Source organism: Eucyclogobius newberryi, unplaced genomic scaffold (genome assembly GCF_026437365.1).
Source record: "Eucyclogobius newberryi isolate DKJ021-1_F unplaced genomic scaffold, fEucNew1.0.hap1 SCAF_22, whole genome shotgun sequence".
NCBI classification, from domain to species: Eukaryota; Metazoa; Chordata; class Actinopteri; order Gobiiformes; family Gobiidae; genus Eucyclogobius; species Eucyclogobius newberryi.
In genome coordinates, this window is record NW_027315857.1 from 13,276,686 (window position 1) to 13,291,885 (window position 15,200).

A 15,200-nucleotide genomic window follows, 5' to 3' on the forward strand; every position below is an offset into this window, starting at 1 on the left:
TACCGGCGCGGAGGATTCCACCAGCCACAAATTGGGACTAATACAGCGCGAGGTTGGACTTCATTTACTCGTGAGGCTGTTTGTTTGACGCGCGTGAGAATCCGACTGTTTGGAGCGCTCCGGGCATCCCCCCCCCCCCCCCCTGCGCATTTTCTGATATTTGCGCGTTTGCTTCTGTTTTTTGTTCCTCTTTTCTTTTTCATTCATCACATAAGACCCCGGGCAGTGCTTGAGAGGCGGAGAGGAGAGAGGAGAGGAGCCGGGAGCGTGTGCACTTGCTGCTGATGACTGCAGCAGGAGCGATGTATAGGATGAAGTGCCACGCATTCCGAGAGGGAGGCTTCTTTTAATGACACCGACGCACGTCTACGTTCGGACTTCAACGCAGTGACTACTTTCTCCCCCCCCCCCACATCTTTCTTTTAAAAAAAAAACTGACATTTGCATTTACAAAGAGGACAATGAGGACTACTGGTGCAGTGGAGTATATGTACTACTGCATGCTCATCCTGCAGTTTGTGCATCAACCCGCCGCCAAGAAAGTGCTGCGTTACCGCTTGGCCGAGGAGGGACCCGCCGACATCAGGGTGGGGAACGTGGCCGCGGACCTGGGCATCGTGGCCGGGTCCGGGGAGGTGACATTCACGCTCGAGTCCGGCTCTGATTTTTTCAAGATAGACAACATCACAGGTGAGCTGACCACCAACGAGAGGCGGATAGACCGTGAGAAATTACAACAGTGCCAGATGATTTTTGATGAGAACGAGTGCTTTATAGATTTTGAGGTGTCAGTGATAGGACCTGCGCAGAGCTGGGTCGACCTGTTTGAGGGGAAAGTGATCATTCTAGATATAAATGACAACACGCCGTCCTTTCCTTCCCCTGTCCTCACGCTGTCTGTGGAGGAGAACAGACCGATTGGGACCCTGTACCTGCTGCCCACTGCCACCGACAGAGACTTTGGCCGAAATGGAATAGAGCGTTACGAGCTCATCCAGGACAACGGCGAGACCCCGAGACGCTCGGGCTCCTCTGGGGACTCGTTCTCCGGCAAGAGGCGGTTCGACGAAGGCGCGAGCAGGAGCAGCGTCTTTGAACTGCAAGTTGCTGACACCACAGACGGGGAGAAGCAACCCCAGCTCATTATAAAGGGGGCCCTGGATAGAGAGCAGAGAGACTCCTACGAACTCACGCTGAGGGTTCGAGACGGAGGGGACCCGCCACGCTCCTCCCAGGCCATCCTCATGGTCATGATAACGGACGTGAACGACAACAGTCCCCGCTTCGAGAAGAGCGTTTATGAGTCCGACCTGCCCGAGAATAGTTCCCCAGGGGCCCCCATCTTGCAGCTCAAGGCAGCTGACGCGGACGTGGGGGTGAACGGTCAGATAGAGTATGTTTTCGGGGCAGCCACAGAGTCGGTGAGGAGGTTGCTGAGGCTGGATGAGAGCACAGGCTGGCTTAGTGTCCTGCACCGCATTGACCGTGAAGAGGTGAGCCAGCTGAGGTTTACAGTAATGGCCCGTGACCGCGGACAACCCCCCAAAATGGACAAGGCCACCGTGGTGCTCAATATAAAGGATGAGAACGACAATGTCCCTGCCATAGAGATACGCAAGATTGGACGCATATTCCTAAAAGATGGAATAGCTAATGTGGCAGAGGACGTCGTGGTGGACACGCCCATCGCTTTGGTTCAAGTGTCGGACCGGGACCAGGGGGAGAATGGCATCGTCACGTGCACGGTGGTCGGGGATGTGCCGTTTCAGCTCAAGCCGGCGAGTGAGATGGAGGGAGAGCAGAACAAAAAGAAATATTTCCTCCACACTTCTGCACCACTGGACTATGAGGCCACGCAGGAATACAATGTGGTAATAGTGGCGGTGGACTCTGGCAGCCCCAGTCTAGCGAGTAATAATTCCCTCATAGTGAAAGTAGGTGACACTAATGACAACCCTCCCATCTTTAGTCAGAATGTAGTGGAAGTGTCTTTTCCTGAAAACAATGCCCCCGGGGAAAGGGTCACGACGGTGCTGGCCATAGATGCAGACAGTGGCAAGAATGCAGAAATTGCCTATTCCCTGGATGCAGCTGTAAATGGGATTTTCTCTATCAATGCAGACAGTGGGGACATCAGAGTAAACACCATTTTGGACAGGGAGCAAAAGGAGAGATATGAATTTAAAGTGATCGCCAAAGATAAGGGCCTTCCTATATTACAGGGTTCTGCCACCGTGGTTATCCTGGTTGCGGATAAAAACGACAACGAGCCAAAGTTCATGCAGGACGTGTTCACTTTTTATGTCAAAGAGAACCTTGAGCCAAACAGTCCGGTTGGCATGGTAACGGTGATTGATGCCGACAAAGGCCAGAACGCAGAGATGAGTCTTTTCATCGAGGAAGAGGAGGAGATATTTTCTATTGAGAACGACACCGGGACTATTTTTTCCACTTTGTCGTTTGACAGAGAACAGAAAACCACATACACTTTCAGGGTCAAAGCTGTAGATGGCGGAGATCCTCCTAGGTCAGCCACCGCAACTGTTTCGCTCTTCGTCATGGATGAGAACGATAACGCCCCCACGGTTAAATTCCCTATAAACAGTTCCTACTCGCTCCTGTCGCCGTCCAGCATCATCAGAACTGTGGTTAGAACGGTTCAAGCTAGTGACAGTGACACTGGTATCAACGCTGACCTCAGCTACAGCATCGTAGGCGGGAATCCTTTCAAGCTCTTCGAGATTGAAGCAGGCTCTGGGGTCATAACACTTATAGGGAAACTAGAGCAAAAACATTACGGGCTTCATAGGCTAGTGGTGCGAGTGAATGACAGTGGGCAGCCCGTGCAAAGTACCACCACTCTCGTGCACGTGTATGTGAACGAGACTCTATCCAATTCCACAGTGGTGGACGCACAGGTGGCAAGGAGCCTGAGCACGTCGCTTAACACGAACATAGCGGGCGACCCCAACTATGACCTCAGCAAGCAGCGGCTCAGCATTGTAATTGGAGTCGTATCAGGGATAATGACTGTCATTCTTATTATCCTGGTGGTCGTGATGGCCCGCTACTGCCGCCCCAAGAACAAGAACGGCTACGAGGCGGGCAAAAAGGACCACGAGGACTTTTTCACCCCGCAGCAGCACGACAAATCCAAGAAACCCAAAAAGGACAAGAAAAAGCAGAAATCAAAGCAGCCGCTCTACAGCAGTATCGTCACAGTCGAAGCGTCTAAGCCTAACGGACAGCGCTATGACGGCGTGAGCGAGAAGCTCTCCGACAGTCCCGGCATGGGCAGGTACCGCTCGGTCAACGGAGGGCCCGGCAGCCCGGATTTGGCCCGGCACTACAAGTCGAGCTCGCCCCTGCCCACAGTTCAGCTGCACCCGCAGTCTCCCACGGCGGGGAAAAAGCATCAAGCCGTTCAAGACTTGCCTCCTGCCAACACCTTTGTGGGCACCGGAGATAACATATCCCTAGGATCCGACCACTGCTCCGAGTACAGCAGTCAAACCATCAACAAATACAACAAACAGGTAAGAACAAAGCAATCACATCTCTGTCCCTCTCCCCTCCCTTCCACTTAAACGTCGTATGTTTGTTCCTCTCCTCCTCTCAGCCATAATGCTTTCTGACAGGGCGAGTCTCAGTAGTATTGTTGTCTATATGGTGCTAATCTGTGTCAAGTTAGCGCTATTGATTTGTTTTGGTTTGGAGTGCCATTCACTTGCTTCATTGAAGGGAGTCAGGAAATCTAAAGGTTTAGATTAGGGAGGGATTTTGTTACGCTCAACTTTTCATCTCAGCGGGAGGGTGCCTTCTCTGCCCGGGCTTTCACAAGCACTAACCTCAACAGATGTGCGTTTAGACAGCTCACATAAGGAAATGTTTTGCAGTTATTCTTTCCCAGAGGGTCGCAGCACGGGCCGACTATTCTCCCCTCTCCCTTTTGGCCATGTCAAGTCGCGCCCCGTGCCATTACAAGCTAGCCTTTCTTCTCTTGAAATAGTCAAAGCGTGGCACAAAAAGGTAGTCGGAGGCATAATAGGCTGGGCTTTGTAAAGGTTCTTGACTCAGCGTTGCATTCTTCAGCCTTTAACTAGAAACATGTGTCCAGGAGGTAGGATTCGTCGTCACGTCTGAGTCAGGGTCAAATCATTCTGCCTGGACGTTTTTGATCTCATCACATCCCGTGTTGTGTTTCACGTTACAGCCACGTCTTCTTTTAGCTCATCAAAATGTCAGCCGCTCTCTATTGCGATCTCCCTCGACATCATTATTCCCATTTGTCATTAAGCTGTGCGTTACACATCAGGATCAATGAAAGAGCAGTGTGAGCCGTAAGTCGGGTTATTCATTTAACAGACTTTGTTTAAAACACAAGTATTATTGTCGTTGTTTTCTCTGTTAGTCTAATGAATTATTGATCTTTCCAGTGTCAGCGCCCCTACTGTACATTTGTGGAAAGCTCTTAGCTGGATTGTTGTTTTTGCTGTTCCTTTCGCTTTATTGTTTTCTTCTCCTTTTAGAGCAGCTTCATACAGCAGTGCTTTTTTCACACAGAAGACCACATCGGATAGAACTCAAATCAAATAAAACCAAGACTAAACCAGGGTTAAACTGAGACAAAACCAGGACTTAATTCTCCTACATCTAATTGTGCACAAACGACTAGATCTATAGTTTATACCTCGTTTAAAGAGGTTAGAATATAAGTCAAAGCTCGTTTTAACAAGAACTGAATCTAAAGCAGAACTAAACGTGGCTCAGGACTAATAAGACTTCACTAACCGGGTCTAAAAAGGAGCCAAATCAGCCTTAAACCAGGTCTAAACTACTCTTCAGCACTGCTCACATACAGTACCACATGTACATTACCAGCCATTCTTGCACTTGTCCTTCCACAAAACCCCTCCCAGCGTTCAAGTCGCCATTTCTTTATTTAATCTCATCCTTCTCTCTGCACCCTCCTCCCGTCATCTCACTCTCCATCCTTCCATACCTCTCTTCTCCTCTCCTCTCCTGGCTTCCTGTGTTTCCCGAGCCCTCTAACAGCGCCGTGCTCAGTGAGCTGCTTCGCCCGAGTGTGAGGAGTGCTGTTGCTTTCCGATGTCTCGTGCATAATTAAAAGGGCACTCCATTCGCTGCATGTATTGTGTGTCACTACGCTCCACTTATATAATTATTTATTTACCCGGGGCCTACAGTTATGCACCAGTAAATGGACTGCATAGGCAACACGCTGCCTGCCTGGGCCCTTGGCTTGATGTGACCTCAATTCAATACATCAGCTAACTCAATTTTTCAATCCTGATTGTGATTAATGGCTTAGTTATTATTTTGTTTGGGATTTTTTCTCTCTCAGTTGTGCAGCAAATATGCGCTACAGGCTCCTGCTTCTTTTCTTTAAGCGTGTCTGGGCTGGAGGTGTCATAGTTATTTAATTGTGATTTATGATATGCAGTGATTTTTAAATGAATTTGGCTTTACATTGGATGCCCTTCCCCAATTTAGCATAAGTGCTCGAGCTAATAACTCCTAGTGGCTTGATTACTAAGAAATAGAAATTTAAGCATCAATTATTTTCTTGTGGTAGTGTGCAATGTAAAATCTGTGTTGTTTATAATAATGATGTTAATATTATCAGTATATATTTAGCATTAGTTCACATAGTTTCATAAGGAGGCAATCTGTTCCACTTCACATCCATTAATTAAAAATGTGCTTTTCTGCACTTTTCAATGAACTTCATTGCTCAAATTTCAAGTGAAATCAGTAGCGTCCTTGAGCAGATGCCGCCGCCTACTTCCTCTTTGCTCTTACGCATTTGAATATTCAAACTTAATCAAATAACAAGTCTGGTTTTGCGGCCCATAAAGTCTGCAATATTCTGTTATGTGTCTTAGCCCATTTACTATATTAGGCGTAGTCGTAACTGTATTTCCCTTTTTATATCCCGCAGGCTCTGTAAATACCCAAGTGTTGAAGCGTTTGTTCCAGTCAGGGTCAATAGGCCAACATTTAATAGCCGCACTAGAGAGCTATCTGGGAGAGAGTATGTTTTGTGACCTTATTACGGTATTAAAACGGCCAGATTAAATATAACGATTGTGATCTGTGTTTTTTGGAGAGCTAAAAATAGTCAAGTCATGAGTCGCGCACAGGGACGAAGAGAGGCAAGCGTGTGTGCTTGTTTGGTTTGCTAATCCTGGCAATTGAAAGGCATTATAATACGGATTGTGGAGGCTTTCAAAATGTGACATGGTCTTACTTTGGATAATTCAAGAGGCTTAAAACGGAAGTCCAGATTTAAAATGCTTGAAACATGTTTAGTTTGCTTTGGAACAACACACTTACTACCTCTCGTACTTTAGACATGCTTAATTTTTAAATATTAGCTCTTGTTTTACTCTTAAGATTTGCATTCTAGTCTAATTCTGGTCAATCTTGTGTTTGGTTGTGCTGTTTTCTTATTTCTCATTGACCTGTTGAGTCCTAGTTTAGACCTTTTTTCAACTTTAACTTCACTTTGCCTTGGTGACGACTTAATTTAGCCTTGGTTTGGTTCTTTTTCAGGCCTGGCCACACCCCTGAGCCTAACTGATGTCATTAAACTAGTCCTAATTCACCATTACCGCTGGTTAAGTCTTTGCTTAGTCCTGATTTAGCCTCAGGCCTTTTGATTTATGCTGAGGGAGAGACACACACACACACACACACACACCCTAAACCACAAGCAGTTCTCTTTTTACTGCTCCCTGGGTCTTGCTGGAGAAAGATAGGGACACAGCTAGAAGAAAGGCCGCCCTGTTAGCGCAATGGAGAATGGCCCCTACTGTTTCACAAGAGATTTCAAAGGAGAACGCGAGGAGAGATAGAATCGCAAGCCCCCCCCCACACACACACACACACACACTAACCATGGGCTGTAATTTTAAAACATATCAGGTTTCTCTCCTATATAATCTAACTATGCGTGCAGGTAACCAAGCAACAGAAGGTAGCGTATCGGCTAAGCGAAGTTAGATTTTTCTTCTTTTTTTTTTGGGAGACATTTAAATAGTCGGCTTCAAGTGAGCTTCGAGTCCCAGCCGCAGAGAGACTTGACATTTCATCTTCTTCCTGTAACTCTATTGATTGTGGCTTGCAGCTATTCATATTTTCTCTTCCCCCGTCCCACAACGCCATGCAAGGGAAGGAGCGCTCGGACCTGGTCAGCTCGTACCTGTTCTTACATCTCAAAGACTGATGCGTGCACTTAACAGAACACTTAACTTTATTGCATTTGGCTGCAGTTCCGGTACCTTTTACAATGCCAGAAAAATAACACCGGCCCCTACCTTATAATGTAGTGAGCAATGAAATCACTTCGACATCACCATTAGCATTTGTTTTAGCACCGCCATAGCCAAGTGGTTGACTTTTAGTTTGAGGTTTTTGCTTTAAAGTAGCTCTGTATTTACTGATTTGAGCGTTAATGCAGCATTTCACACTGGATTCTGGACTCTTAAATCCAAGTTTGCAAGATTAAAATGATTTCTAACCCTTTGTTGGTGGATTTCAGGTGGAGGTTAAGCCAATGCAACTTTTTTATTGATTCAACGTTTTAAAGAAACATATCTAGATATACTGTACTGCATAAATAGTCAGAAATATGACTGTAAAAGTAATCTTGGATGGATTGTAGTTTGTTTAAGTGCACCTTCCAGTACTTTTTTCTTCTTCAGTCAAGATGATATATTTCTCAACCAATTGTAGCATATTTAAAGTACTCACATCCGTTACTTAAGTAAAAGTACAAATACAGAAGCAAAAAGTCTATCACATAACAAATCTGCTTATGTACAAGTATCAAAGAACTAGTTTAAAAATGTACTATTAAAGTATTTCACATACATTTGAGAACTATTGAAGCATAAAATATTAAGATCTTTAATATTCATTTTAAGTCTAACTCAAAATCTTTAGGCAGAATGTCACATGGCCATTTCAAACCCTACAGAAAAAAAACTTTCCCGCCCAGTCAAAAAACGTAGTGAAGTAGAACGCGCAGCTACAGCAAAATAAAAAGCATCCAACATAAAAAAATATACTTAAGCAATGTAAAAACACCTAAAATATTTTCCTTAACTTGTGTACTTGTGTTATTTTCTTGGTATCGACACAAAAAACACGCCATACGACACCGCGATACAACAAGCATTACAATCCCTTTACCATCACCGTGTGCATTTGTTTCATCCCTGCACTTCAAAGCCCCACACGTGCACCAGGTAGATCATTTTTAATCAGCGGTGAGCCACGGCAGCTTGTTGCAGAGTGGCGCCCCGGGCAAGCGCAGCCATAGCGACACACACACACACACACACACACACACACACACTTACACACTTACAGCGGGTCACACTCTGCCGCGGGGAGGATGCAACTGGACATTGCCCTTAACCTGGCCCACAGTGTTCCACCCCTCCTCCCACACACCGGGGAGCACCCACCTGATTTACATAGACCACAGACCCGGCGCAGGGGCGAACAATCCCAGCATGCAAATGGAGGTCACCTGGCTGGCGTTTGTAACCAAAACATAGGATGCGAAGGCAGCTTGAGGCAGATCAGGGAACCAATATGGAAATGCGGTTGTTTGCCTCGGGGCTCATTTGTTTATCCGACAATGTGTAGCTGAACACCTTTTTGAAAAGCCACAACAGGCCTTAATTGAAAGTTGAAAGCTCCCAGTAACCGGAGCCCCCTTTCTGTTTTATAAGGCCTCGTGTAGAATGAAGCAATTTAGCGCCATTATCTGCACCTCTGTGTATTTCCTTTAATTGTGCCACTCATTACCACTTGTGTTTTGAAGGCAACACACTCCCCTGTGAGCCGGCGCGTGATTTTATCTGTTAAACAGTTGCGGCAGCCAGTCACTCACTGAACTCGCCAAGGTAATTACTTGATAAGAGGTTCCACAGGAGCTCTAATGTGTTTGGTCATCCCCCTGCCTTCCAAAAAGGAGGTGTGCCTGCAGCTTCATAGATTTGAAACAGAACATGCTTTTTTTTCTCGTCTTTCTCCTGATAACACTCGGCTCTGAAACCACAAAATAAGAATTGAAGTTGAAAGGGGAAAATCAGTGTGGAAATCTTTTAGGGACAAATTAGATAAAGCATAAAAAGCTTGCTTGTTTATTGCCAACATTGTTATTATTAGCGATTGTCCTTTGCGTGGTGCTGTTATACCCCTGACTGTGGCTAATTTTATCACAATTGTTTTGGATCTATTAGAGCGGAATTCAATCTGTGACTGCTCCAGCTTTTTTTTTGTCTTGTATTATGTTCCAAAAGCAAAATGGAAGGAGTAAGCGCGCTCGGTAATACTCATGAAATTGCAGCGGCCGGCGTTTTGAGCTGTAATTTGGTTTGGCGATTTGAATGTGTTGCGCTGGGAGGCAATGGCTAATCCAAGGATTAGATTTACCTGATTCACAGCGTGCGCGGTCGCAGAAAAGAGTGAGCGAAGTCAGGGAGAAATAAATAAAGCCATAATGTTCTGCACCACAATGTCAAACAAATGTAATCCTAAATAAGTTTGGAGCGAAAATAAAGACCAACCGCTGATCTTCATTGTCGCATATATAACAAATAATGAAAGTCGCAGACCAGAAAATGAAACTTGCATATCATTTGTGTAAGATGTATAAGATAATCCTTTATTGTCCACACATGGGGAAATTTCATTGTTGCAACGCAGGTAGCTACAGAGGAAAAGGACAGATAACTTATAGGAAGTTTGAAAAACTCTTATAAACAAAAACTCTTATAAACAAAAACTCCTATAGACAAAACCTCCCATTTCCCAACAAAGGATGGAGAGGAAACATAAATAAAAATAAAAAATAAAAAGAATTAATAATAATAATAATAATAATAATGGAAAAATAGAAGAGACATATACATAAAGACACATAAACATCAGCCCCACGTCCCCATCTTACATCACATAATCTTAGCACGATGCCTTCTCCTGCGCGGACGTAAACAGCATTGATTGAAAGAACTGAAGCCTCGTGCTACATTTGCCATGATAAGATGCCAAAAGGGAGTGAAAAACGTGGGAGGGGAGGGGTGACCGAACGGGCTGGTGAATTTAAGCCACACGCCACCTTGATTCCTCTCCACGCCATTGATTGTAAGTGGCAGTGTCAAGGATGCCACCTTATTCTCGCCGCTTCTTTCAATTTAACGTCATTGAAAGTGGAATTGCATTTCATACCCTCGCAGCGATCGCATTAGATTCAGCTTCCACGTAATAAAGCCCCTTCATATTTGCGATTTTGCCTTTCTCGTGACACTATCAATCACGGCGCCAACCCAGTTTTGCATGCCTCATTGTTAAGAGGAGCGTTATATTGACTTTTTACGAGAGGTTTACGGTATGCTAATGCCAGTTTTGTAGTTTACCGTGACGCTGTTGACTGGGGATGCTAGGAACAACTAAATTAGTACATTGCTTGGCTTTGGCTCGGTGCCGCCCAGGGGAATCGTCCACAGCCGACATGTTGGATCACAACAAGGATCAGACGAGACGACAGGCTGTTTGTGAGACTAATGGGCTAGACAATAGTGTTGTGTTTACAGCGCTGTAGCCCATCAAAATGTGTGGCAAGTGAGGCAGACGGGGGAACCTTAAGACTTTCCACTTTTACTGTTGTTTTGTCGCAAAGGTCATGGGTCGTTGCGATTCAAACAGGTGGCTCTTTGTGCTGTGCATGGAAAGCTACATTTTAACATTTGAGTGTACGGTTTTATAGAGGCTTTTATAACCTATAAAACAACCTTATTTGACTAAATCTGTTATGGAAAGCTAGTGGTTGGATTAGATGTAGATTGGTAATATATTTATTTTGAATTTGGAGCTGTAATATATAGTCTATAATTAAAACGCCTCACCATTACCTCAGACAGAAACAAACAAGGGTATCAAATAACATCTCTGCCCTTTTGTGGTTCATTTTATAACATTTGTACCATTTACAGGCACATTTCATCACATTCTTAATTTTTAATTTAAATGTTCTACTTAAAATGTGTTAATATTGTTATTGATATAATGCAAAAAATATTGAGATGTAAATTGTTGTCAATATGGCCCACCCCTAATTTGTATTAGCTGTAATTGTACTTGCAGTAAAAGTTTTTAAAAGTTTGTATTTTGTAGGGCTGTAGGCCTTCAGTCATTTAGTCGATTAATTGGTCGAAGTCTTTGTCAACTAATACAAATGTTGGTCAACTATCATTTTATGTTGATATATATTGGACAGCAGCGAAACGTAGAAGGTCGGGGGTGAGTTGGCTAAAGATTTAGGGGCAAATCATAGTCTATCAACCTTTTTACGTATAAATACACACTTTCACAGTCAGTTTTTGCATGAGCTCTGTTGTAGTCATGTAGTTGTAGTCTATTGAGAGCAGTTTGTGTCAGATACATAATCATAGAGATATTTATTAGTTTTGAGACCCTTTTTAGTCATCTAATCGCTCAGAAGGATGTCAACCAAGAATTTCTTTGGTCGACTACATCCCTAGTATTCTGTTCTTCTCTGATTTAATAGTTGTAATGGCAGAAATTGATGTCTCTGTGGTAATTTTGTGTGTGCATTTACACGTGAACCGTAAGAAAACGTTGCTGTTCCTACAAGGGCTTGATTAACCTTGCTTTCGAATCAGAGCCCTTCAACTTGAGCACCAGCCTCAAGTACCCTCTGCCATGGTGTATATACTGTAAGTGCCTGGTTGTTACCGTTGAGAAAACATACAATGAATCAGATGAATAGTCGGCTGTCAGCGCACGGGCCCGCTCTGTGGTGTCAAGGAAACTGTCCCCGGGGTCCGTGGCCTGTCGTCAAGGGGTGACCGTTAACACCCTTGCCCCGTGTCCGTCGCACTGTCAAACCTGGCTTTAACGGTTGAAAAAAAATGGGAAAAAAAGAATAAATGAGGCGGGTTCATAATGTAGCCTCACATGCCACACTTTCTTGCTCCGGCAGTCAACTGGAAAGCCCCTTAGCTCAAAGTCAGCTTGTTTATTAAGTGGAGATGACAGGTGGCGAAAAAAGACACTTGGGCTGACATGTTGTATTACAGGAGGATTGAGGGAGAGGCTAAGATGACGGGGTCAGTGGGCGTCTGCACAATGGCGTTGACAAGAGAGAATTTAGCTGTAATTGGAGCATGTTTAATAGGAGCAACCTTCACCCCGGGGTTCACGTTCACATTGATTCCTTAAAGGCCTGACAGCTATAGGCACATGTTCCATCTCCCCAGCCGTATCCACCACCCTCCTTTTCACTTTTCTCGACCTTCTGCTTTTATATACGAAGAAAGCACTTAAATATTAAGATGCGCAGGGCTCTCTCGACTGCTTAAGACACATTAGTATTGTCCGGGATAAATAATGCATACGCTGCTTTTTGCTCCTATTGTCGACGCGAGCCGCTTGAACAAGGAGGTAATGGTTCCGACAAATGGTGCAAATTGATTGGGCGAAGTTGGCGATGATTAAAATTTAACGATGTTTTTGGCGAGATTTTTACATAGCTATGTCGGAAGATGTTCTATTAGGCCCCGGAAGAAACCCTGCATGAGAAGAAAGACTTGTATTTAGTGTACAGTGCAATTTACAAAATAATATAATAAAAGCTTTTATTTCCATCTTTTCCTTTTATCCTTTGTTGCTGCAAGAATGAACGCAAATTGTTTCCGTTTTAAGTTGTAGAGGTAGCATATTTATGGTATAAAACATGGCATTATGCTGGCACATCCCTCTTAAGTATTACTGAAACAGTGTTGCTAAGCATTCTTCAGTAAGAGTAAGGACCTTGAATCCATTACCTCTGGATTTTAACAACCTCAAATTTTCCTTTCTGCCCTTTGTGCCCTTTTTTTGTCATGTCATGTTATTTTCCTCATTTACTTTGGCCTCACGTTACAAATGGTGTAAGGTTATAGCTGCTATTAACAGCCAGAAGTATTTGTTAAGTAAGTCCTAATGGATATACGTTGACATGGGGGAAGAAAAGGACAGCTTGACTTGCTTCTATTAGCCCTATTTTGGTGCCGGCTCTCACCAGGTGCCCCCTCCATTTCACCCCAAATGAGATTATGTGTGTATGAAACAGGAGGTAGAGCACTCAGCCGCCATCCATCAAAGCCTGGGGGGACCGGTTTGAAAAGTTTTCGCAGTACAGCGGCATGTATGTGTACGTGTGTGTGTGTGTGTGTGTGTGCGGGTGTGATGAAGTGCGGGGGCGTAGAGTTTGAGCGGGAGGGGGGCTCGCCGTTCAGGCTCTCCATCACGCAACACGACAGGCACACGCGTGGTGGCTGCTGACACGCTCGAGAGAGTTTCCAATATTCTCCATTTGCGGCCGGCTCCACTATGGATGCCAGTTCATTATATTTGTATTGTTACTAAAACGTCTCCATGCGGCGGCAAAAGGCCCGGCGGCTAAAGAAATGCATTATTGTCGCAGGTTAAAATGTAATAAATGTTGCAGCCCTGACACCTCACTCTGCCTCCGAGCGAACTTCAGAGGATTTCAAGCGTTTATCGAAGTCGGCTGTAACGAGGAATGTTCATTTGACCAAGAACATGAGAAGAAGATGTGCTAAATTAAATTACGTTTTTTCCCCCTCCACGGATTTTCAGTTTACTAGGTCAAAAACAAGGCATTTGTGAATGAATATCCTATACATGCTGAAATGTTGACTGTATTACATCTCTGCTAAAGCACATTATTATCACTATTAGCAAGCAAAAACAGAGCATTACACTTTGCAATAGTCAAGCTGTTCCTTGATTCATGCACATATTCCAGTAGGGTTCAATCTCGGACATGCTCGTATGGTCTTGTGTGCAGAAAGGTAGAAATATTCATTAGAGACGGGGCAGGACGAGCCCACATATCGATGAGGCCTTACCTGGCAGCGAGCAGGCTATTAGCTGCAGCCCGATAAATCTTGTCAGGGACTAGAAGAGTCTGCTGCCTGCTGAAGAATGAAGGTCACGGGGCAGCCGGAGTTACGAGCCGCCACGCAAAGCTACCTGCTATCACATCAGCGGGATTATGGAGTCCGGCCAAGACTTTTTTTCTCATGCAAATTTATCATTTTGAATAGTTCTTGGTGAGGGACATGTTCTCGTGATTATACTGCAGCCGAGGTCTTAGTTTCCACAGATATAATTTCACAAAAGTGTCATTTATCCAGGGCTACCTTTTAGTCGACTCAACATGTTACGCAATACTGAATGTCTTATGCAACTTTGATTTATTGTATTGTCCGTATGTTGGTGCATTTGTATTCAGGAGCTATGTCAATAGTCTATTGATGCTGCTGCCTTAAAAATCTATTCCAATATTACAGTGTTTGTCCTTTTGGCTTTTTACTAATAGAGGTCAAATAATCTGCCCTTTTGCATGGAAAAATTTGCATATTAATATGGCAAAGATTTGATGATAGATGCTTTCTGTCAGTGTGTTAATCTGGGCGTGGGACGGGCACCAGCTTTTGTTTCGATTAGTCAGTGATTCCCAACCTTTTTTGTCTTGAGTACCCCTGAACTTCATCTTTCACACTTAGTCTAACGCTCTAACACAGGCATGTCCAAACTACGGCCGGGGGCCAAATGCGGCCCTCAGACCAATTTTTGTTGGCCCTCCGGCTGCCTGTTCAGTCTATCCAAACAACAAAAAGTAGTTCTTTTTACTGTAAAATTGGAAAAGATTGTAGCATTTTGATGTTATAACAACCTATTATTAATGTTCCAAGTCTTATTAAAGGTGTGGAGGCATCGAAATTATGTCAAATGCAAAATTTTGAAGGATTCATTTACAAATTCAACATTGTCCGATTGACTCCATAGAAGTTTCAAAATGCGGCCCTCGGTGAAAAATGTTTGGACACCCCTGCTCTAACATATACAGTAAGTCAAGTCAGGACAGGCCAAAAGGTTGATTTCTAAAGCACATTTAAAAACATCCAGAGCTGACCAAAATGCTGAACAGGCTTTGACAGTTTCAATGATGCCACTTACGTTTAAACAACATCAATCAACATAAAGAGTGAACATTACCAAGAAGAACACAGGTACTAAGCAAAAAAAAGTTTAATTTAGTCAAGTGTTTTAAAACAATGGACATTTTATTT

At 44.2% G+C, this 15,200-nt stretch overlaps 1 protein-coding gene across 7 annotated transcripts in view; it reads left to right on the plus strand.

The window, feature by feature from the left end:
• Positions 1–226: 226 nt before the first annotated feature.
• pcdh7b (protocadherin 7b) overlaps positions 227–15,200 on the plus strand; it is a 144,433-nt gene continuing 129,459 nt past the window's right edge. For 3 of the 7 annotated variants that reach the window (XM_072459334.1, XM_072459337.1, XM_072459338.1), the window contains exon 1: positions 230–3,536. In XM_072459334.1, the coding sequence (XP_072315435.1) occupies positions 462–3,536 (3,075 nt within the window). In that variant the 5' untranslated portion in view covers positions 230–461. Of the gene's footprint in view, positions 3,537–15,200 lie in introns of all 7 variants that reach the window. The other 4 variants (XM_072459335.1, XM_072459339.1, XM_072459336.1 and 1 more) reach the window with 3 other exon arrangements.